The sequence below is a fragment of the Helobdella robusta genome, assembly GCF_000326865.2.
Source record: "Helobdella robusta unplaced genomic scaffold HELROscaffold_12, whole genome shotgun sequence".
NCBI lineage: Eukaryota > Metazoa > Annelida > Clitellata > Rhynchobdellida > Glossiphoniidae > Helobdella > Helobdella robusta.
Genome location: NW_008703664.1, coordinates 3,487,068 through 3,510,684, shown reverse-complemented (window position 1 = coordinate 3,510,684; position 23,617 = coordinate 3,487,068). Strand labels below are relative to the sequence as shown.

The 23,617-nt window shown below is 31.5% G+C and overlaps 2 protein-coding genes across 2 annotated transcripts; one reads left to right on the top strand and one right to left on the bottom strand.

The window, feature by feature from the left end:
- Positions 1 to 25: 25 nt before the first annotated feature.
- On the top strand, positions 26 to 17,754 carry HELRODRAFT_190394 (hypothetical protein; the record flags this gene model as incomplete). The annotated part of the gene is made up of 27 exons (XM_009013715.1): positions 26 to 331; positions 2,263 to 2,514; positions 3,321 to 3,473; positions 3,588 to 3,734; positions 3,857 to 3,953; positions 4,351 to 4,445; positions 4,911 to 5,024; positions 5,161 to 5,281; positions 5,509 to 5,984; positions 6,079 to 6,201; positions 7,242 to 7,372; positions 8,280 to 8,382; positions 8,459 to 8,922; positions 10,040 to 10,207; positions 10,354 to 10,525; positions 11,740 to 11,871; positions 13,356 to 13,452; positions 13,632 to 13,883; positions 14,017 to 14,184; positions 14,304 to 14,459; positions 14,889 to 15,041; positions 15,445 to 15,570; positions 15,898 to 16,138; positions 16,412 to 16,569; positions 16,773 to 16,974; positions 17,061 to 17,272; positions 17,555 to 17,754. The coding sequence occupies 27 exons, from the start codon at positions 26 to 28 to the stop codon at positions 17,752 to 17,754; spliced, it is 5,019 nt and encodes a 1,672-aa protein (XP_009011963.1).
- Positions 17,755 to 18,203: 449 nt separating this feature from the next.
- On the bottom strand, positions 18,204 to 20,836 carry HELRODRAFT_168012 (hypothetical protein; the record flags this gene model as incomplete). The annotated part of the gene is made up of 3 exons (XM_009013714.1): positions 18,204 to 18,335; positions 20,436 to 20,540; positions 20,606 to 20,836. The coding sequence occupies 3 exons, from the start codon at positions 20,834 to 20,836 to the stop codon at positions 18,204 to 18,206; spliced, it is 468 nt and encodes a 155-aa protein (XP_009011962.1).
- Positions 20,837 to 23,617: the final 2,781 nt, after the last annotated feature.

Here is a 23,617-nt window from a genome sequence, read left to right as displayed (position 1 = left end):
TGAAGTAAGTTTATTGAAATTCAGCATGAAGCCAGGGGACGTTGTGGACACGCCATACACAGCCACGTTCAGCCAGCAAGAAACAACACCTAACTTCTTCCATACGTTCCCTCACCGCTCACATAGCTTAGCTGCCTCAGCTCTTCCTCCGTCTGCTGATCCTGCATACTTTCAACACAGTACCGCCAACAACACTCCTGTGGAAAGAGTCCTTTTGAACAAACCTACCAAGAAATCAGCATTTACTCTAATGGAAGTTCATTTTAAAGGTTTGCTGAAAGGGTTGGTTGTCGGTGCATCTCTGCTACCATCTTTGAAAGCCCAATACCAGGTTTACTGAAAATCTTTTTCATACTGGCTTATCTTTTTTTCAATCTTGAACACTTTTAAATATTTATGCATCCACATTACATTGATAAATTCTGATTATCAGTTTTTAATATGCTATTATTAATTTGATAAAGATGGATGAAGTCACAAGTTTTGGTGTTGCTGGTGAACATTCTCATTTCTTTGTTCATCTCCAGAAACACTCACTCAGTTTTAGTTCTATGGTTAGTTTTTTGTACAATTTTTACAATAATTGCTTATTAGTACAGTTTTTGTGTTATATTGATTGAAATTTGTAAGAATTGGCTTAACATAACATTATGGCTTTGTAAATTTTGTATAGCTTGAAATAGTTAAATAAGTTAAAGTTGTTTTGCATTTTAGTGTTTTTTTTTTCTCAATACATGTAAGTATATAAAACTTTTTTACTTTTAGCAACGCTCAAAGCAAGTTGTTACATTTTGTGGTTTTATTTGTTGATTCGATCTTAAGGCATTTATAAAGTAATTAAATTTCTTCAAATTTGTTTAAAACTTATTTTTACACTTTAAACTTATACTTAAGCAATTGTTATGCTATCATTTTACGACTGGCCACCGTATCAATAAATAGACATTAGGAAGTCAGAATTATGTGTGGAAACAGATTGTTGGAGATAGATGTGTAAGTGTAGTGCCATCAACTAGCAAAATATTTTATATTTTTTCTCACTCATTTCTCATTGGTCAGATCTTTTAATTATGGATATATTATTTTTTATTTATTTAGCACTTCTGTTACGACGCATGCTAGCATCTTAATTTCAGTTTTATATGTTCTTCTGTAGTCAATCTGTTTTAATCTTTCCATATATTCATTTTCTTTCATTGTAGCTTCTTTTTATGTTAAAACTTATTTTTATTTTTCCATGTAAACATATTAACGTAATGTTATTAATTACCAGTATAATTCATGGCTTGATTATTGTATTTCCGTTTTACACACACACACCAAACCACACACACACACACACACACACACACACACACACATATATATATATATATATATATATATATATTATTAAGAAAAATTTATTTAGCGCCAATTAAAACCTCCCAAAGGCACTATCAAAATAATTTAGCATCTCTTTTTTGAACATGCAATTCATGTAAAATTGGCGTCAAACGGTCAAAATACCGTCTACACGTTTTGCAGCCCTATTTTTGAAATCTACCGTTACATTTTTTAATATTTCTAAACAAATTCTGGCAATTTTTTTCAAAAATTTAGCAATATCTTATTTAATCTTATAGTTGATATTACTTTGTATCCACTGGTTTTCATAATTTGGTTAGAAATATTGAAAAATGTAATAAAAAACTATCCAACGCTAGTAATTCGGTAGACTTTATAAATTACTGCTTATATATATACTTTAGTCACAATATTTTTAACTGTATTTCAAATTATATATGTGCGTGTGTGTGTACGTGCGTGTGTGTGTACGTTCGTGTGTGTGTAATAGAGAATAATTATTTTGTTATGTGCCTCTGTGAACGCGTAGATAGGTATGAAATGAATATACATCCTCTCATTTTTTTGTCTTTTCAAACAAGTTAACTTACAATTTATTTCAATATATATACATATATATATATGCATATATATATTATATATATATATTGTTAGATTAAGTCGGTTGGTATATATATATATATATATATATATATTATGGTTGTTAAGGTAAATATCAACGCTCAGCCGAGAAGCGCAAATTAATTTATTTAATTAACTACATATTTTGACAATATTTAAAAATTTTATTATTATTAACGTTATTATTATTATTATCATCGCTGCGGTTCTTCTATGCTTTATATATATATATATATATATATATATATATATATATATATATATATATATATGCGTTTGTACACTTGCATACAGGTGAATACTTCATCTAATGTTCCAACTTCAGCAAGCATTGCCATGCCTCCAATTCACATTGAAGCGGAATACAGACAGGACTCTTCGGACAGCAGCAATCCAACCGACTGCCCAACAAATCCGCTGGTCGATGGTCTGGAATTGAGGGAGGGAAGTTATTTGAAGGCAACTGCTGAGGTGGGAGCATTCGAACATGTCCTCACAACTGATCTCTTGAACCATCTCGTTTTTGTTCAGAAAGTTTTCATGAAGGTTTTTAAACGTTGAATAAAAATGACATCCTAAATCACATTTAATTTGCTAAAATTTTTTATTCTTTGACTATTCAGGAAGTAAATGAAGTGGTACAAAGAGTTTCAGGTACAGACCAACCTGTGGCACTGTGGACTGAAAATATGCCGCCGATTGCCGGCCACCATCGAAAACCGTTGCTCTATTCGTTCTTATTCAGATTGAAGGCATGTTCTTCTGTTGAATGTTTTTGAAGTTCATTTTGTAATTTGCTCAAGTTGGATTTTTTATAGTTAATTAGTATCTTGTAATTTTACTCTTGAGTTACCAGTAGGAGTAAGTAAAATGTTAATAAGGTTTTTATATTTTTATTTGGAAATATTTTTAATTTTAGTTCTTTTTTTATACCAGCAGAACGTTTTTAAATTAAAGGTAGTAGTTAAGAAATAATTTATTACTGAACGAAACCGATTTCATTGTTGAGTTTTTGTTTCATTTGCAGTAGTTTCCTAACATCACGATTATTTCACGGGTAAAATTATACAAATTAACTAAATTAAGAGTCGTTGCTTAAATTAAGTTTGTAATGTTATATCAGTTATGCTTTATTGTATGTTTTGAGATTTCAAAACAACAACGTTCAAGATACACAAATGGTAATTTTTTTGTCATGGTTGATTAATTGTGATAGAATACTTTATTGCATACTTGCATCTTTAAAGCACAATGCAAGACGTTTTTTTAATGAAATTGCAGTCTTCAACTTTTTTGATTTCACATTTTTTTAAACTATACTAAATTTTGAAAGTATTTTTCTCTATCAACAGAGCATTCAGATAACAGCAACTACACCTACGAACAATGCTGTAAGATTTGAAACTGGAAAAATAGATTTTGAACTTTCAAACCGAGTTCAGAGATCTAGGAAAGAGGGAAGTCAATCTAAACCACATGAATTTAAATTACCAATGGAGAACAGGGTTAACAAATTATTTCTTCATTAAATGGTTCTACCAATATTATAGAATCTTTTATTTGTAATTTTACTGCTCAACTTGGAAAAACATTTTAAACTTGTATCAACTTTATTAAAGATTCCAAAAGTGTTTTTTCAAGTAAAAGTTGATCTGAATCTGGCTCTGGGTACTCTCATTAAGAATCTGATGTTTGAAGAAGCAGAGGCTGAATTTCCTCACCTCGCATCTTTTGGCACTAGTATCACATTGAGAAACGCTTTGCAAGTTTGTTAATCACACTACTTTTTTTATTTTAACATCAAGTATTGAATAACTTCTTGGACTGATGTTTCATTAATATTAGCAATTGTTCAAACATTTTACACTTTATTTTGTCGTTTGAGTAGGATGAAATGATATCAGGAGCATCGTTGAATCAAGAAGCGTTGCTGATAACTCTGAAGAGACCTATTGTATTCGTACTTCCTTCCGCATTCGATAAAGGTTTAACGTTTGCTATTACTGTTGTTACCGTTATTACTATTATATTGTAATAATTATTATTTTATTAGTCTAATGTCATTAGTATTCTTAAAGTTGAAATGCTTAAAAAGCTTTTCTTGGAGTCAAATGAATATGAGACTTAATTGCATAATCTGCTATTTTAATTAGTTCGTTTTAGACTTCCTATTATTTTAAAGCTGGAAGCATTTCAGTCTTGCTGACTGTTTTTAGTTGCTGTCTTTCATGATTTTTTCCAAACAAGTTATAAAAACTTGCATAAAAGCAAATATTTGTTAAAGAGTGACGTTTGCTCTAACATTACTATTTTAAAGTATGTTAATTTGTATTTTCAAATAAAATTTTAATGCTCTCAAATTGCTCGTTTTGAAAATTAAAGCTATCCTGGTTTGGCTGAATTATCGCAACGCATACGAGTATTGGACAGAACAAAGAATGGCTCTCAATAAAGAAATTCAACAAGCTACCCAACAAGTATTAAAAACTAGATGATTTTTATTTACATTCAAAGCTTCATGTACTCCGCGCTGATCACTAATTGTTGCAAGTATCGTTCTGCTTAATATGGTAATAATTGCATGATGCAACATTCTGTTTTTGTGCTTTGCTTGGCTGGTGAACCAGTCTAGGCAGACTACCATCTCAATAGTACATTATGAGGAGTACCCTCATGCGAGTCTTTCATAGATGTCTGTTTCTCAGTTGGCTTTTTTAATTTAAAGCGGTTTTAAAACATTTGTTTTTAAGATTTATAGTTGTTAAAGAAAGCTTGATCGTATTTATTTCTTGATACTTTAATATGTTTTTATTACCTAATTTTATTATAGAGTTTTATTTGTTGAATAAATGTGTAGTTATTAAATTGGCTTTCAATTAATTGGTCAATGTAATTGAAGAATTTTTTCTATAATGTTAGTCGAAATTTGTTTCAACTGAAAGGTCCTGACTAAACTTCCACCTCTTGCGCTCTCTGAATCTTCCTTGGGTGTTCTCTTCCTTCAAATGACTATCGATGATTTGGGCATTTGTTTGCCAATTAACCCTTTCACACAGGTTAACACGAATTTTAACGTCAACTCTTAAAAATTATTTTAAATTTAATTTTAATCCAAAATTTTTATCACAGACTATAAGTTGTTTCATATGTAAAATTTTATGGAAACAATTTTATAAATTTTTTGCTTGGTAGAAAGGGTTTGCCGTCACCAGAGAGGATTCCGGACTGTCGGGAGCTTTAGTGTTAACTTTAGAAAGTACTCAGATATCTGCTTGCTCCTATGGCTCATTCGTTAGCAAGGGAAAGTTCACAGGTTTGAATTTCTTTGCTTTTTTTGAAATTATAACGATTGATTTGCTTTAGAAAGAATAATTAGTACTTATGTTTACAACTGAGTTTCGTTGCGTTGAGTTCATCATTCAGTTTTTCATCACGGACTGTCATATAGGCAATTGTTGATGAACATTACATCGTTTTTTTTTACATTGTTTTGCACACTACAACTGATGTAAACTAAACAATGTATATTTTAATTTCAAGATTTCTGTTTGAGGTTTGCCGAAGATTTTGAAGTATCATGGGATGATTGGAAGCCTGAAAAAGCTTCTCATGAATGCATAATGAATGCTTTAGTTGTTCCAAACGGAACTTTTGAGATGTGCTCAAGAACTACTAACAGCAGACAAACCACCGTTTCAACTCAGCCACAACAAAAGCAACAGCAGCCGCGCTATCAGCCTCAGCAAGAATCTCCAACAAAGCATCAAACGCCGTCGTCAACACATAAATCCAAAACGATGCCCTCTGAAAACACTGAGCAGATGCAGCAGAAATGTGAGACAACGAACGCAAAGTGGATCTTGAACATTTTGTGGCAGATGAAAGGGATAGACATTCATCTTGATACCAACATTGGAAAGCGGTTGAATGTCGTATGGAATACACTGACTTCGTTAGCTGGAGAAGCTCAGATACATGATGCAATTATCAACAGCCGCCAGAATATATCAATTAAGGTTAATTTTATTATAACATTTTTCCGACATCATTGGTCTGATTCGGTTTTAAATTGTGTTTTTTTCAATTTAAAATTTATTTTACAATAATTAGGTGGAACAACCTTCTCGCCAAACTAGTATATTTTCATCAGAAGACCTTCCGGATTTTGTTTATGATTTGTCTCTTGATCCCAAAACAAGAACTCGTCTGATTGAAAAGGAGATGAATGAACAAGTTATTTCAATTTTTTTCTTTTATTGATTGTTGAATTCATTATATTGATTTTAACAGTATAGCATATCATTATATTATTATTATTATTATTATGGAATTTTTATAGCGCTGCTTGAAAAGAATTTTCTCAAAAAAACTTTAGTAATGCTGTAAGAATCATCATCTTTATGTTTAACGGTTCATGGAGTGTACCGCCAAACGAAAACATTTTCACTTTAATTTTCTTTTTTCTTATTAACTCTTCATGTCCAATCACATCTTTTTCGTTCTATCGATCTCAGATCATTCCATAGCAACTTCATTACTAATCTTATACATTGTGGTCAAATTATAAATTCGTCTGAATTTACTTCTGATAGACGCTTTTTCAATTTTTGGAAATTAAATGATATACCAGTTGTAAGAACCTTCCCTCAAACCAAACAAAAGAATTTTCACCGGAAGACCTGCTTCACTCTGTTTTGCTTTCTTTTTCATTCCTAAACAGAAATTCATCTGATTGGGAAATGTCGTCGTTAACTCAGGAAAGAGAAAAGTCATCCACCACCAACAATTAAATATCAGTTTAAGACTACACACATGCATATACTCCTCAAACACACACACACACCACACACACACACCACACACACACACCACACACACACACCACACACACACACAACACACACACACAACACACATACAGACCCCTTTTTTATTCTATCAATCTCAAATCATTCTTTAACAATTTTTTCACTCATCTCATACTTCGAGGTCAAGTATAACTCCTAACATTTTGTTATACCATGCCAGCTCGATCAATTTGTGTTATATTGCCTGTTTGTTGACTTTTTTTCAATATTATGTTTGTTTTGGACAACAGTTGTTAAGAATAACGTTATTTTTATTTTTGTATAAACTAATCGGGCATTCACTATAATTAATTTACCATAACATTTTTGAGCGTCAGTTTTTTACGTTGTTTACTTGACTTGGTTTCTCTAATACAGTTTTACATAGTTTTTGTAAAGCGTAGAGTTTGTTAAAAATTTACTCAGGCCAAAGTGGTGCAGGACTTGAAGAGTTTGAGGGCCAGTCAGAACACCATTCAGGAAGAAGAACGAAAGCTGCAGGGTCTGGAAGCTGCTCTCTTCCACGATTTCAGGCAGGACATCATCAAGAAGTTTAGGTGAAGGCCGCTTATATTTTTTTACAGTTATTTGCTTATCATAATTTTGTTTTTGACATATGATTTTCATCGTTCAAACGTCTAATTCTGGCAAAACCTCACACTTGCCAAGAATCTAAGGAAATAAGGAAATGACAGTTTTGGGGTAAGTGTTTAAATTTACTAAAAAAAAGTCAAAATGGTTAGCAGAATAGTTAAGATTTCATTGTTTGCTCTGTTGCTCTAACCTTTAAAGACATTTAAATGCATCTGTTTAAATGTTTTTTAAATCTCATTTTAACTTTATGAAACAAAAATCTTATGTTAACCGTTGTACGAACTATTAATGGATAATAAGAAAATTTATTAAGCGTTTTTTATAAGAGTTCTCAAAAGCGCATTCAAAAACATTATTAAAAGAAGGTTTTAAATTACCTACTGGTAAATAAAAAAGAAAAATACTGTTCTTATTCTTATCAGACATTGACAGAAACAGAATAGCTTTCATGATAATAATAAGTCATTTTATTAATTATATTATTATTATCATCAGAAAACGAAAACTCTCTTAATGATTTTATTATAAAAATTGTTTTAAACATTTTCTTATATTTAAAATTGTTTTGAATTTACACTTTTTAGAAGCTTCGTTTCGACGTTTATATCTGAGAAAAATCTAGGCTTACGTAAGACGTCAAAAAATGTTGAATTTTAACAATTTAAAATTTAGTCCAAAATTTTAAAATCAATTGAACCTTGGGATAATTAAAATTTTTGTAGTCATAAAAAAGATTAATACGTCTTTAATGTTAGTAAAATCGAATTTTACATTTTAAAATTATCATTGTTAACATTAGCAGCAGTTAACATGATTATGCTGATAAAAATAAATATTTATTAAACTTTTGAGAAAATACTATTTTGTCAGATCTCATCACAATCCCAGGAAGACGTACGGGGCCAGCAAGTTATCAGTTCATTCACTTGATAACAGACATGTTTTGAAAACCTCCTCACTAGCCCCAACCAAAGTAGCTAAATTTATTTTTAACAGTTTTATTTTAAAAATGATTGAATTGTTAACGCGTGTCATTGAAATTATTTGAGCACCAACAAGCGGATTACGAAGCACTGTCCGTGCCTGTGACAACACCCCAACAACCACAGCAACAAGCAGACCAGCCGGAAAAGGAATTGGATGTTGCACCTCGGCACACGAACTCATCCACTGGGCATTATAGAACTCAGTCATTTGACGTATCGCAACTTCATTCGTTAGGAGTGAGGGGTGCAAATGCTGCACAAATTGCCGATAAACCAGATTCACTCTTATTTAAACACTTTCCAAAATTAGATTTTCAAAAATCAGCGGGACGAGACTTGGTCGCTTTTGAAGAGGAGACTTCGCCTGTTGTCGACAACAGATCATTACTACAAGAATATGGACAGCAAACGAAACTTCAGTCTGATGCACTGCCCACATTTGATATACATTCAGATGAGGATGAGGATGAATATGAGTATTATGATGACCTCGCTAGTTTAAATAACCCATCTGATAAAACTGACGCGTTAGTTTTATCGTACAAATATTTTATCATGAAAATGTGTCTTTTTATCAACGTTAAAAATTTTGTTAATTAATTTATTTGATCGATGGTGTTGCTTGGTTTAAGTTTTCCTTCATTTAATTATCGTTTAACAAAACGCTCTCTATTGATATATGCTAACAAAAAGATCTTCCAAGGTCACTGCAGTTATGTTTTTACATTTGTCACTTTTTCCAACACCCAAAACAACGCTGAAACCAATTTGCTCATGTCTATTCGTTTATTTCTTTTAAATTTTTATCTTAGCGCGGCTAAACCAACTTAACTAAAACAAAAGGCTCACACAAAATAAAACAATTAACATTTATACATTACTATTTTTCCTGATCGTTAGCTCTTGTTTCCTCCAGCAGTTTCTTTCAGTTTTTCTTGCTTTTTTTGCCTAGACGTGAATTCTTCATCCACATCAATGTATCAGTTTTCTAAACATTTGAAAACACAACCTATCACAGCTTGTCCATACTTATCCTATTTATTTGCAGTCCTTAAAATCCCACTTAACAGCGATTATTTGTCAAATCTTCTACATCTAGCATAGCCTGTATCGGTATCTTTTAATGAGTAATTGAACATTTTTAAAACATCTTTTACTGAATTTCTTCAAATTCATTTCTGGTTCCATTTCTCACATACACCCTTTTAACAGAATTTTAATGATTTCCATTCATTAATTCATCTATTTTTTTCAAATTAAACTTTCCTTCATTCAACCATTTTCTCTTTTATCACTAGTTTCTTTTATATTTATGTTATATTATATAATATATATATATATATATATATATATATATATATATATATATATATATATATATATATATATATATATATGTTTCATGTTATCTCAGGTTTCTATAGTCAGGAACAAGTCATTTGTACACAAAATTTTCGAGAGCAGTGTTGTTTTTATCTCTATTTACTTGCAGCAAATTTTATTATTTGAGGATTTTTTTTGTCGGCTCAAAATTAATTTTTTTTGATCTTCTTACTACAACTTTTTTCAGTTTCAAGTGGTGCCACATAGCAAAAAAGTTTTATTTTGAAATTTAAATACAATTTGTAATGGATTATTTAACAGAAAATTGAAAAACGTGATGTCAAAGCACAACTTGCAACAGCAAATAGTCGAACCAGCTGTTGATTTTGAACTGGACATCAGAGCTGAAATAGATAGTGGCAAATGTGTTTTGCATCCAAAAGAAATCAAAACTGAACAACTGCAAACAGATTATGAAAGTGCTAAAAGGTTACTCTTTTTGAAATACAATCATGAAATAAAAATAAAAATATATTGGTGCCAAATTGTAAATTTTGTAAATTATGAAATCAAATATTGAAATTATTACCATGTTTTTGACAATTTTTGATCATGTTTCGCCATCACTGTGTTAGACCAGCTACGGTTTGGAAAGTTTCACCTAAATCAGTCGATCGTCGAACTCGCAAGAGAGCAAAAGAGGGAGTGACGTTCACTGGGGTAGACATTTTGCCGTCACAGATCAACCGCCTAACCATGGCTCAAAATAACAACACCGTCTTCATCATTCCTGGTGTCGACGTTAAGGTATGTGTGCGATGCCAAATGATTTTAAACACATATACATTTATTTATATCTCTTGTATATATTATACGCATTATTATGATACGATTATATATATATATAATGGAAGACCATATTTTATACAGTGTACTACCGAAATGGGATTAATCAATTTAAAGCAGTGGTTCTCAAACTTATTTGTGATACTGCATATGCGTGGTTCCAGTCTTACTTACTGGGTCGTACCCAGCAGGTTCTGTTTAGAGACACTTAATCAGAAATTAATTTTGTTTCGTCTGGATTATCTTAAGGTTCAGTGTTAGGGCCCATTCTGTTCTTACTATATTCTTCGGACATAGCTAGGATGGTTAATTCACATGGATTCATCTGCCACGCGTTCGCTGATGATGTTCAGATGATTGTTACTGGTCGGCCGCAAGTGTTTCCGAGAGAAATTGATAGATTTGTCAAATATTTGACCGATGTTGAATGCTGGATGTCCAGCAATTTGCTCAAGTTGAATCAGTGCAAAACCCAGTTGCTCCCGGTTGGCACTTGGCAGCAGATGACAAAGCTAGATATGCACTTTGTGAAAGTAAACAAAATTGATATAATGTTCAGCAGAACTGCATTCAATTTGCGAGTTTTGATTGATTCTGAACTCGCAATGAAAGAACACATAAAGAACGTATTAGTTGCTAGTATGGTTGAAGTTTGATCACGTTACGCCGATTTTGAATGATCTCCACTGGCTGACAATCACTAAAAAGATAATCTTCAAAACAGCAGTCATAGTTTTCAAATCATTAAATGTTTTGGCTCTGGAATGTTTGAAACCAGACGATGCGAACCTTTTGATGGTACCAGTTAATTGTTTACAAATATGATTGTGTGACATTACTGTTGCTGGTCCGATGGTTTGAAGCGCTCTGCCTGAGTTGCTAAGAAGACCTGGAAATTCATTGAAAAATTTTAAAAAAGAATTGAAAACGTATTTATTTTCGTAGGTTTAACATTTAGTATTTTCCTTTAACCTTTCACTCGTATACTGTTCTATTTATGTGAGTGCTTTTGAGATTTTTTATTTAATTAGCGCTATATAAATGAACATTAATAATTATACAATTAAACATATAAATATATATATATATATATATATATATATATATATATATACACTCCCCTTTCTATTTTTGATCTTATTTTCTTATTTTTATTTATTAATATTTTTTTCCAGTTGCACTATAACTCTCGTACAGTAGCTGCTTCTGACGATCCACTGAGAAATCATTCTGAAAACACAAAGAAATATTTAGGTTTCAAAAGAGCAAACCTTTATATATGGTGTTCTATTCAGAAACTGCCTGAAGTATTTCATTTTTAAGGAATTTTCTATGTTATGTTTGTTTATTATTTTAGACTGGATCAAATTGTTTTTTATTATTTCAATTGCCTCTATGTCGCTCCAACATGTGCAAATTATCCAAGTTTAATTATACACTTGTTCATTAATTACTTTGTTTTAAGTAACTTTGTTTATCAGTTTAAATATTCAATAAATAAATTTATTTGTCAATTGATACTTTTCGTAAATAATTTAGTGATAGAAACTTGACTGTCTATCTATTTGCTTGGACTTCATTTTTTCATTCATCATATACGAAGAATATTCAGTTTTATATATATAATAATTTATGTAATTTATATTATGAATATAAATTACAAGTGTAGATCAGATTTGCCATACAGCCTAAAACGAATTTTCCTCTTCAAAAATTTTATCCACATACATTCTTGAAAGTCGAATTACAGGATTTAAGTAATATTTTTAAATCAAAAAATTGTCGTAAGAAATTTAATGAAGAACAGCTGTTTGCGTCGTTAAAAGAAATCAGGAAAAGTGGTAATATATCTACCAGAAATCAGAAATAATAAAAACCAGTGTGTTTTCCACACTGATGTAAACATGTAAAACTTGGACCGCGTAAAATGAAAAGGATAACTTGGAAGGTTTTCAAATGAAGTGCTACGTAAAATAATTGAGAATCAACTGGAAACAAAAGGTGATAAACGAGGTCACGAGAAACTAGCTTGACAAACTAAGAAGTGTACACGAAAAGGTAAAAATACGAAAGTTAAAACCTTTAAAACTTAATTGTAGAATGCAGCATAATAGATATATTAACTAAATCTTCTCTCACGAGGGAGAGAAGATGGAAAAGAAAAGTTGGAAAACCTTACAAGAAATGGGTGGATGATATTTAAGAATGATCAGGAGTGGGAGTATTGAATCCAACGAAATTGACCAAAGATGGACAAGTATTTTGGAAATCTACCTAAAGATGGACGTCATCGATCTCAACTTTCCTCAAAGGATCAAAGCGGACTATGGATTGATTGGCTGAAAATGTGTTAGCAAAAGATTATACTTATAACAATGTAGTTTTACACAGAGGTTGAAAATTTTTTAAGTTGGAAAGGTCTAATAAGTTTAGATGTTATTTCAACACAGATCTGTTTTTTTTTTAAATCATATAAAGTCTGAATAGACATTTACAAAACAATATTTATACTGTTACCAAATGCAAGTTTGATTTTAGCAATTTTGAAAATTCAAAGCCTAAATATTTAACGTTGTATTGTACAAATCACTTATTACGCATGTTATTATCAAAATTATTACAAATATTCGTAACTTTCACATTTTATTAATTTTCTACTTCACATTTTATTAATAGCGAAGTTATTTATGAATTATTAACTAAAGACATTTTTTTCAACCTTTTCAATATTATTCATAGCTTATTTTTTTGTGTCTAATGGCATGAGTATTCAAAATTTGATACGAATCAGGAAATGCTGATAAGTACGTCTCTACTGGACTTCCTTGAACAGGCCATCGAACCAATCCCAATTGAGCCATTAAAAAGGACTGCTTTCAAGTTAAATAGTAAGACTGCTTTTATATTTTATTTATCCTGCAATGTTTGAGACAAGTAATGTGCTTTTGTGTTACTTTTTATACCAGGATCTATATGATACATTTAAAATCTGCAGATTTATACATTTTAATGCATTTATTTAATTTTAAAAAAATGAAATAAGTATTTGTTGTTAACATTTCATCAGCTCCAGATACAGATTTTTTGATAGACACAGGGAGTGCTTCCTCAAGCGCGCTATCAAAAACACAACAGCCCTACGCTTCATTCCCGGTGGAAGTTGTTGTTTACGTTCGAATTCAACCATCGATGGTTCGATTCACGTGTCTGCCTCTGTCCAGGGTCGAGTGCTTGCTGCGGATACCATCACTCGACATTGTATTCTCTACAAAAAAAATCGAACATAGTCACTCCTGTGATGTAGACCTACTCAAAGAAGGTTCGGATTATTTTTATCGCCTGCTTCAGTCAGGCATGTTTTTTTAAATTAGTTTGCTTCGTTTCGTTGTAAAATTCGTTTTAATGATAGTGAAAGAGTTAATAAAGATTATGTTTCAAATACCATTTTCCAGGCATGTCCAAGCAGTCGGTAACAATGTTAGACAATGCAGAAGGAGTCGGCGGGCTGAGTGTTTCCGTATGTATGAATGATTTCTCGCTCTACATATTTCACCCTTACGGTGGTAGGCAAAGAAGAACTTCCTTTACTGTATCAAATGGCATGGAATCTACAGCAAAAAGTTCATACCTGAAACTTAACTTTTCATTTGAATTATCTGCTATGAATTTCATTCGTGTTCATCATCAAATAAATTCTTATCATTTCGTTATGAAGAATATAAACTTATTGATAACATAGGCTCTTCAACCGGCGTGTCTAAAAGTACTTTGATACACGAAAGTAGGAAGGATTCCTTGAATTTGAATGTTGAGTTTGTCAAGGTCAACATATCAAGAGGTCGTAAGATTGTTCAGAAGGATGCTAGCACCAATGCCAATGTCGTCAGATTTTCACGTTTGTTGCTTCTATTTATTTCTCCGATGAATAACTTTTTTAACTGCTCTATCCAGTGTCAATTTTTTCTACTTTTTAAATTTTGTCATTATCAACTTGCACCTGTTATTTTTTCAGTCATGTCAAATGTGCTTGATTTGTGATTATTTATTTTTTTGTTAATTAAACAATAAACGTGTTTTGTGATGGTCCCATAATCTGCTTCATCTCTTTTCTTAACATCTTCTCTACATAATTGCATTCTTTATAACAAAGAATTCTAACAATTTTTTTCCCATATATCACACGCTGTTTTAAATGAACATTCATAAAATTATTATTCAACCCTCTTAGACTATTCTTCGCAAAAATTCGCTTTAAACTGCTTTAAATTGTGTTATGCACCAATTAAGCTATCCAAAATTAATTTAATTTGAATAATTTGTACAGTTGTCTGCGATATAGGATCAGCTTCGTTCAAATATGACATGAGGCGTCTTTTGGAGATTCTTGCTCTGCCTAAAGCATGGTACAGAAGAAGTCTTGCCAGAAGATTGTTCCTGGGAGAGGAAATGGCTGTTTATGATAGTGAATCGGACTCAGGTTATACAATTAGTCTACTGTCCCGTTAAAATTTGCTTTTAATCGCTTATACAGGCTCACATATAATTTTTTTTAATGCAAATAATGAAATGTTACAATCTTTCAAATGGGTTTAAACAAAGCTCAACACTAATCTGAAAAGCAACTGGAAATTGATTAAGGTGCTGACGATTGAGCATTTAATCCAATTTTCCACAAATTCGTTTGCTAAGATCGATCTCAATCGAGTTAACATACGGTTTGAAATTACTCAACGTATACTAATTTATCACTAAATTTTATTGTTAAGTCTTTTAATAAAATTTTTGTCAAGATTTGAATTAGGAAAGGAATTAATATTAGTTTTGGTTAAATTTTTTGATTCTTTGATTGAAGGTAATAAAAGTTTAAATTATGTCAGCAGATGATGCCTCACATTTTTCATCTGAAACTTCAATAGTGGGTTCAGCGATTGATGCTAATCCCGATAATACGTTTTCTTCTGGTTCAACAGTGCCTGAAAATTCAGCTAAAATGGCTATTTCTAAAGGTTGAAAAACTTTTTTATTGGCATTCAAACACATCAATTCTGTAAAAGGCTTACTTAATTTCATAGTATATTGAAAAACACCTCATGTAGCAAAGATATTATTGTCATCATTTGTTTTGTTGTGACGATAATGTATTTACGATATTTTTTCTATAATTTGTTTCGTTAGTACAGCAAACTTTAGCATAACTTCACTCAATCTTTTTTGACATAAATGGTGATACTTAAATTATGATACAATCCTCCATGTAGAATGCCTGCAGATTATAAGCTTGTTGATATTTTTATGTTTATTTTAAATCAATTATTCATTATTTTATTGTAAAGGAACTGCTGTCTCAAGTAAAAATTTCACGAAGGGTCATAAAAGCTTTTCCCAACATAAACACCCGTCTCAAATACAAATCAACAAATCCTTGCACTACATTCCATTGCAACATTCTGCCACCAACAACATGTCTCAACCTCTCAAAACCTTGAACTCCTGGGAGACGTTGGTTTTGTTTTCAGTCAACTTACCCCAACTTGATGTCATGGTTAATATGAGTAATGCCATGGGAAACACAGTGTTAGCACTTAAACTCATTTCATTTTAGCTTCTGAAGTTTTTAAATTTTTATATTTAGTAGTTAGATAACTACTGACTGTTTTTACAAATATAAGTGATTAAATAGCGTTAAGGCGAACGAGTTTAGGTGGCGAGTTTTGAAATATTGTTCAAACAAGAACTTTTAAAAAACATGATAAGCACATGTATATTTAACTAAATAAAGTGGCAATAATACATAAATCGACTAAAAAATGCCAACGTTGAATAATTAATTGTTGCACATAATCTCAGCTGGACGACGAAAGGTCTGCAGTGTCGAGGGCGTCTAATGATTGACAGTGCTGGATTTAAGAATGTTAACATGTTCGCCGGGCTCAATAGTTCCAAATTGGAAGCCAAAGGTGGAATTATAGGGGGGCTTATTGAACTTCAAAACGTATCTGGACAAGGTTAATTTTTATTAATTTCAAATTTTTATGTTTGATCATTTAATTATACAGAATTATTAAAAACTTGATAATGAAACTGTATAAAATTTTTAATGGCTGATAATTATGACAAATTGATTTTGCGTCAACATATTTCTGTTTGTTCCATTACTTTAGAGTCTTAAAATTGAAGCTTTTGTAATAATTCTAAAACATTTAACTAGCTCTTGTAAAAGAAGTGCCAGATAAAGAGCCAAAACATAGAATCAACACATCTCTTCACATCCTGGAGATGCGATTGGATTACATGGGGTCCACCATACTGATAACAAGAATTAGTGACTTGATGGTGCAATTGTATGATGAATGGAAACTTAGAGGTTTGCCCAACATCAACACAAAGGATTTTGACGTTTTTGATGATCAGTTAGTTTTGCATTACTTATTAATTATTACAGTTAAATTTTAGTGCTTCCACGATTCTAAACGTTTGTAATATTAATTTAATTAAGGTCCATTCTTGTTTTTGTGCATGGCAAGTTATCTTGGGATAAATTGCATATGATGATTTCCAAGTCGACGACACCTGATCTTCTGAAGATGGCTCACAAATTGGAGGAATTTTTTAGTCAACAGTTGGTCAGCAGCAAAAGAGTTCTTTCAACTTTTGGCACCTCTGTGTCTACTGCTAAAGCTAACAAAAAAAACTTGGCTAAAGAAGATGGTTCGTTACTTACCTCTTTTTGTTAAACCATCTTTTAACGTGATTTCTAAAACCATGCCTCAACAAAATGACGAAAAGTATTGTCACGTATTTATATAATGTATTCGGTTTATTGCTATGGAAAAATTGCGTTGTTTCGTTTAAAAAAAACCAAATGCGTTCTGATAATCGTAAAAATTAATTCGACAGTCTTTATTTCAAATTTTACAAAAGTTTGCAACGTTTATTAAACTTTTTTAAACTTTTTTAAACCCTTTTAAACTCTTTGCATTTTGCTTCTAGAGATGCCTTGGTTGTCAGAGATCAAGTACCACAGGCATTGGCAAAAAGTGTTTCAACATTTGTCTTGCTGCAAATTAGCAAACTTTTCAAAAATGTTGCCGGAATTGGGTTCTATGCTGGGTGGATCGATGAACCTCCTCGGCAAAAACATAACACTCGCCTGTTTTCACGGAATCAATTTCAGGTTGGTCAATTTTTAATTTTTAAGATACCAATCCAGGTTTGAAAGTTTTACCGCTATTTGTTTTATCTACGTTCTTGTTTTCAACCAAATTAAGTATTTAATCACAAATATTGTTCGTTTCAACGCACAATTTGGTATACATATACGTTGTTTTCCTTTAACTGTTAGTCGTTGTAAATATAATTCGATGGAATAAAAAAAAGTGTGATTAAATTCTTCAAGACATTTATAGCATTTATCTATTTTCAATTTCGGATTTTACCGTCGTAGCAAGTTTTATTACATTTCCTATGAAACAAACTATCTATTTGTTAGGATGATTTAAATTTGATATATTCCATTTACGGTGTCCTGGTTATAACATTAAACTGACCCTCACTGCCTTGTGAGTGATGTTGGATCATCAAAGGCTAGGCCCACCGCTTATAACTGTGGTTGCGTAAGGAAGGGCGTCCTGCGTAAAAATTAGCCAAATAAATTACTTATGATGACAGAAGTGACAATGGCCCTCAGTATCCGGCAGAATGGCGTCGAGGGGTATTTCGGTTTCATCATAGGTAGCCAAACGGCAACCCCCGATCTCGGGGAAAATGTCGTCTAAACGTGTTGTTGTTGTTTATATTCCATTTAAGGTTTGGAATATTATTTTGGCAAAGCACTTGCATCATAGTTTATATTGACATCAGGGAATGGTGAGGACGATAGTCTAATGTTTATAGTTTTCATAATAATTTTGATCTTTAAATATCTTATATCTTCCAAAAATTTTAAAAATTACAAAACCACAAAACGTACAGGGATGAAACTAAATTGACTTTTTGAAAAATGACTTTTTTTGATGAAATATTTCATGATTTAGTCCTTTATCAGTGTTTCCATAATGTTACAGTTCAGAGTTTAGGTGACCACGGGTATTATCGCTTGTGCAGTTGTTTTTCATATTTATAGATGAAGTTCCATGGTTGATGTAATAGATCCTAAGTTTAACGGTTTCATGTTCATTAATTGGTTGGACATTGTTTCTAATAATTCTTTTCATAACTTCCTCATCCTGTTAAAACGCTGTCGACATGTGGTTCTTGTAGTATATTGTAAAGCTTTTGTTTCCATTTCTATTTTTGTTGTTGTTATTGTTTGCTTTCTTTTTGGGATCACTTTTTCTATTAATGATCATTTACAGTTATTTTTGATTATAAGGTTGGAGATTCTTTGTATTTCTTTGTTTCTGTCATCTACGTCCGATGAATGTGTATACGCACGGTTTACAAACGATGCGATTGTACTTTCCAGCTATTTCTCGCAGCATTCACTTTTTCCATTTAAGCATAAACCTTTGTTTTGAGGCCTTTGTGTAAACCGACATCTTAAATTCGGTATTGTTGCCTTAAACCTAAACATCGAGGAATGGTAGCAATGTTATCATATGCAACAAAAATATCGTGAACATATTGACAGTATATATATATATATATATATATATATATATATATATATATATATATATATATATATATTTATTTATTTATATTTATATATATTTATATATATTTATATTTATATATATAATATATATATATTATAAGAAAACTTGTATAGCGACTTTTATAGAACAACCCAAAGGCGCTATCCGATATAACCAAAAAAAATTTTGTCCATTTAAGTGATCATACAAAAACATTAATATTTCAAAATAAAAATAAAATAAAGATCTCATTAACACAGAATCAATAAATAAGGTTTCATAACACAATTCAAACACAATCACAAAGAGTACGCACACCTGCGACCAATATACACACACGCACCCAAAACCTCCAGCAACTGAAAGTACAGTTACTATTACAGCAATAAATAAAAAAAGGCTGAATGACTTTTAGAAGTTACTACGACCCATGGATAATATCCATTTACCAACAGAGTTACCATTAGATAGATATAACAGTTATTTCATCTACTCAACAAAACGTAAAGCAGAGAATAATTAATTTTCTGAATAAAACGTGCACGTACACACACATAAACATACATATAAATATAATGAAAAATAATAACTAAATAAACAGCATTATTTGACCTGATATCAATCATAAATATCTGTACACTTTCAAATTCAAGCTAACTCATATATATAACTAACTCATACCAATAACAATAACAAAATACCAATAACAAATATTATTATACAATAAACAGTATGCATTGTAAAAAAAACTAAAATAAATTAACTCTTTGAATTCATATATAGATGCACAGGCACACATATATCCTCGACCATACCTAATCCCTCAAAGTCATGTAACAACCATGTAAGAACCATACACATTGTTTCATCACGATCAACTGGAGAAAGCCACGTTTCAACAACAACAAAAATACCAGAATTATACTCTAAAAGAAATAAAATTAAATCATTCTGTTTGTTTTGCAAACTTCTGGCATTGGTCAAGGCCATCCGAAGAGGTCTGATCTTAACGAAAGGATCTTTGTTTGGATCATTTAATTTGAATTTTTCAGCGCTTTATTTTGCAAGGCGTCGTGCCTGCCGTTTGAGGAATGCCTCTTTAGCCTGTCTCTTGGACAGATCGTGGTTGATGAACATATTTTTAGTATCAGGCGATGTGCGTTGCAATCTCGATGAAGATATCAAATCATCAACTGCAGACCGACTTGACAACGTTACGCATATTTTCGAGGTACCACTTCTCTGTCACCAACTCCAGGTTGTTGAACAAGGCCAGAAATGATTACGTTGTTGGCCCGACGCTCTTCATCCTTTTTCTCTTGTTCCACTGTCCATAAAGCCTTTGTCATTTGTTTAATCATGGTGTTTCATTGAGCTTCGACACCTGAATTTGACATTTGCCAACACTGGTGCTCAGTGTGGACATGGCTGTGTGAAGGTGACTCATCGAATCTGTCACATCAGCAGACATGCTTCTGACCGCTCGTTCGAAACTGTTGCTGAGAGCTTCCATTCGAAGTAGTGTCGATTTGAAGAGTTTGCTCATTAATCCCTCTGAATGAGCCAACAATTTGCGTAGATTCTCATTAGATTTTTCAATGACTGTTGTGAGACTGGCGTCGAATTTTTCAAACATTTTTACGAGGTTGCTATTGGATAACATTATAGTCTTCTCGAGATTCAACAGAGATAGTTTTGTTAGCCATAGTTTGATTGTATACGCAGCTTAACGGACGTAAACCAACATAAATCGTAGAAGATGAAAATCTTGGAAAATATCAGTTTTATATCAAAATTAAGTTTACGTTATAAATTACTATGAGTTTTCAACGAAAAATGAGGTATTATTATTATTATTATTATTATTATTATTATTATAAGCTCGGGCAAAGCTCCTTGCCAAACAAAATACAGAAAAAAAAACGAAAGCAATACCAAACACTAAACAGGAAAAATTATGCGTACGTAAAATGCAAAAGATAAATGAAACACTAATATAAATTACAAGCATTACATTGTTCATCAGCAGATCACGACAGGCATACGTACATTGTCTTTATTGCTCACTAGGGTGGTCGCAAGAAATTTTTTTTCAAAATTTTATCGGGGGAATCCCCTAAATTGTGCCACTTGACTAAAAAATGACTTTTGTAAAGTTTATACTCAATTGGATAATGCTAGCACGGGCCTCATCGAGGTTGAAATTTCGAAAAATTGGAAAATTTTGAAAAAAAAAACGCAGTTTTTGGTTTGTAAAATAAAAACAGTTCACTCTAGAAACATGATTTTGGTTTTATTTTGTTCATTGATTAGTTTTCTTCAAATGTTACTATGATCACTCTTTAGCTACAAGTTATAGTTTCTGACATTTTTCCATTGTTACAGATACACATTGAAAAAACGTTGAATTTCTCCATAACACAAAAACACACAATAACTTATTTACTATTACTAACGCGGATGCTATATATTGTTTTTATGTATTAATATTAAGATCTTTTGGTTTTTCTACGATTTCTCATTTTTGGTAAGGAGCAGTTGTACATTGGGATGGGAAATTACTTCCAGATATGTTAAATTAAGAAAATGTTGAAAGAGTTGCAGTCTTAATTAGCTGTGGAGAAGAAAAATAGTTAATTGGAGTTCCCCAATTAGAAAATGGTGCTGGCAGTATAATTGCAAAATCTGTTTATTCAGAACTTGGAAAGTGGAGTGCACTAGACAAGATTCAAGCAATGTCCTTTGACACAACTGCCGTGAATATTGGACGCATTAAAGGTGCTTGCGGTTTATTAGAGCAATTGATGGAGAAAAAATTATTGTATCTACCATGTCGCCACCACATTTTGGAGGTAGTGTTGAGATCCGTTTTTGATGCTGTGATGGGAAAGACTACAGGCCCTCAATCGGATATTTTCAAAAAATTTAAAACTGAATGGAACAACATTGATAAAAAAATTTAAATCAGATAAAAGTGTAGCCAGCAAATTGATTAATCCGGGTCAAATTTCAAGTTATCTTCTAGAACAATTAACAGTTTATCATCCAAGGAGCGATTACAAAGAATTGATTAATCTTTGTCTTATATTTTTAGAACGCTTTCCATCAGAAAACATCGTGTTTGCGGCTCCTGGTGCTTATCATCACGCAAGGTGGATGACAAAAGCAATATATTTGTTGAAAATATACCTGTTCATAGAACAGTTTCAACTGACAATTTTGAAAAGCAAGGATTCCATGATATTTGCCTATTTATTATAAAAATTTATGTGAAAGTGTGATTGGATGCTCCGAAATCTGCACTTGCTCCAAACCAAGATTTACAATTGTTAAAATCTTTGGTAAATTACAATAAAGTTAATAAATTTATCTCAGATATATCAGTTTCAAAATTTATCAACCACATATAGTACCTCAATCCCAGAGCAGGCTGTTTTTTCATTATTCGATGATTCATTAAGTAATTGTGTAAAAAAGAGAATGGCAACAAATTAATATCTCAAGCAAATGAGGATGAAGAACTTGATGACTACTGTGATATGAAACCACTAATAAAAATAAATATAGTATCAGAAATATTGGACAAAAATGCGGACCATTTTATTTCATCACAATCAAGTAATTTTTTAAAAAGATTTAATATTAATGATCAATTTTTGCATACCAATCCAGAATTATGGAGTAATAACGAAGAATATTAAAAGAGTAAAAAGATTGTGGACGGATTAAAAGTTACAAATGATACAGCAGAAAGGGGTGTTAAATTAATAACAGATTACAACTCATGTATTACAAAAGAGGAAGATCAAAAACAATATCTTTTGCAAGTAATTGCTGAATGTCGGACAAAATTTCCTTGTTGCTCAAAAGCCTCATTATCCGAGCCTCTACCTTTTGAACAATGAGTTAAAGTAGAAATTTATTTGATGTATAACAACTATAAACAATATAATATGAATAAAAATTGTGTTTATTTGTTAATAATAGTGATTTAGATACAACGGTGTTATTTTAAAAACATTTCTTTATAAACAAATTAAGTTATTGTGTGTTTTTGTGTTATGGAGAAATTCAACGTTTTTTCAATGTGTATCTGTAACAATGCAAATATGTCAGAAACTATAACTTGTAGCTAAATAGTGATCATAGTAACATTTGAAGAAAACTAATCAATAAACAAAATAAAACTTAAATCATGTTTCTAGTGTGAACCGTTTTTATTTTACAAACCAAAAACTGCGTTTTTTTTTCAAAATTTTCCAATTTTTCGAAATTTCAACCTCGATGAGGCACGGGTTAGCATTATCCAATTGAGCTAAAACTTTACAAATGTCATTTTTTAGTCAAGTGGCACAATTTGATAAATCAAATTGGTAAATCCATGAAAATCCAGTATATTAAAAATCTCAGCCGTATA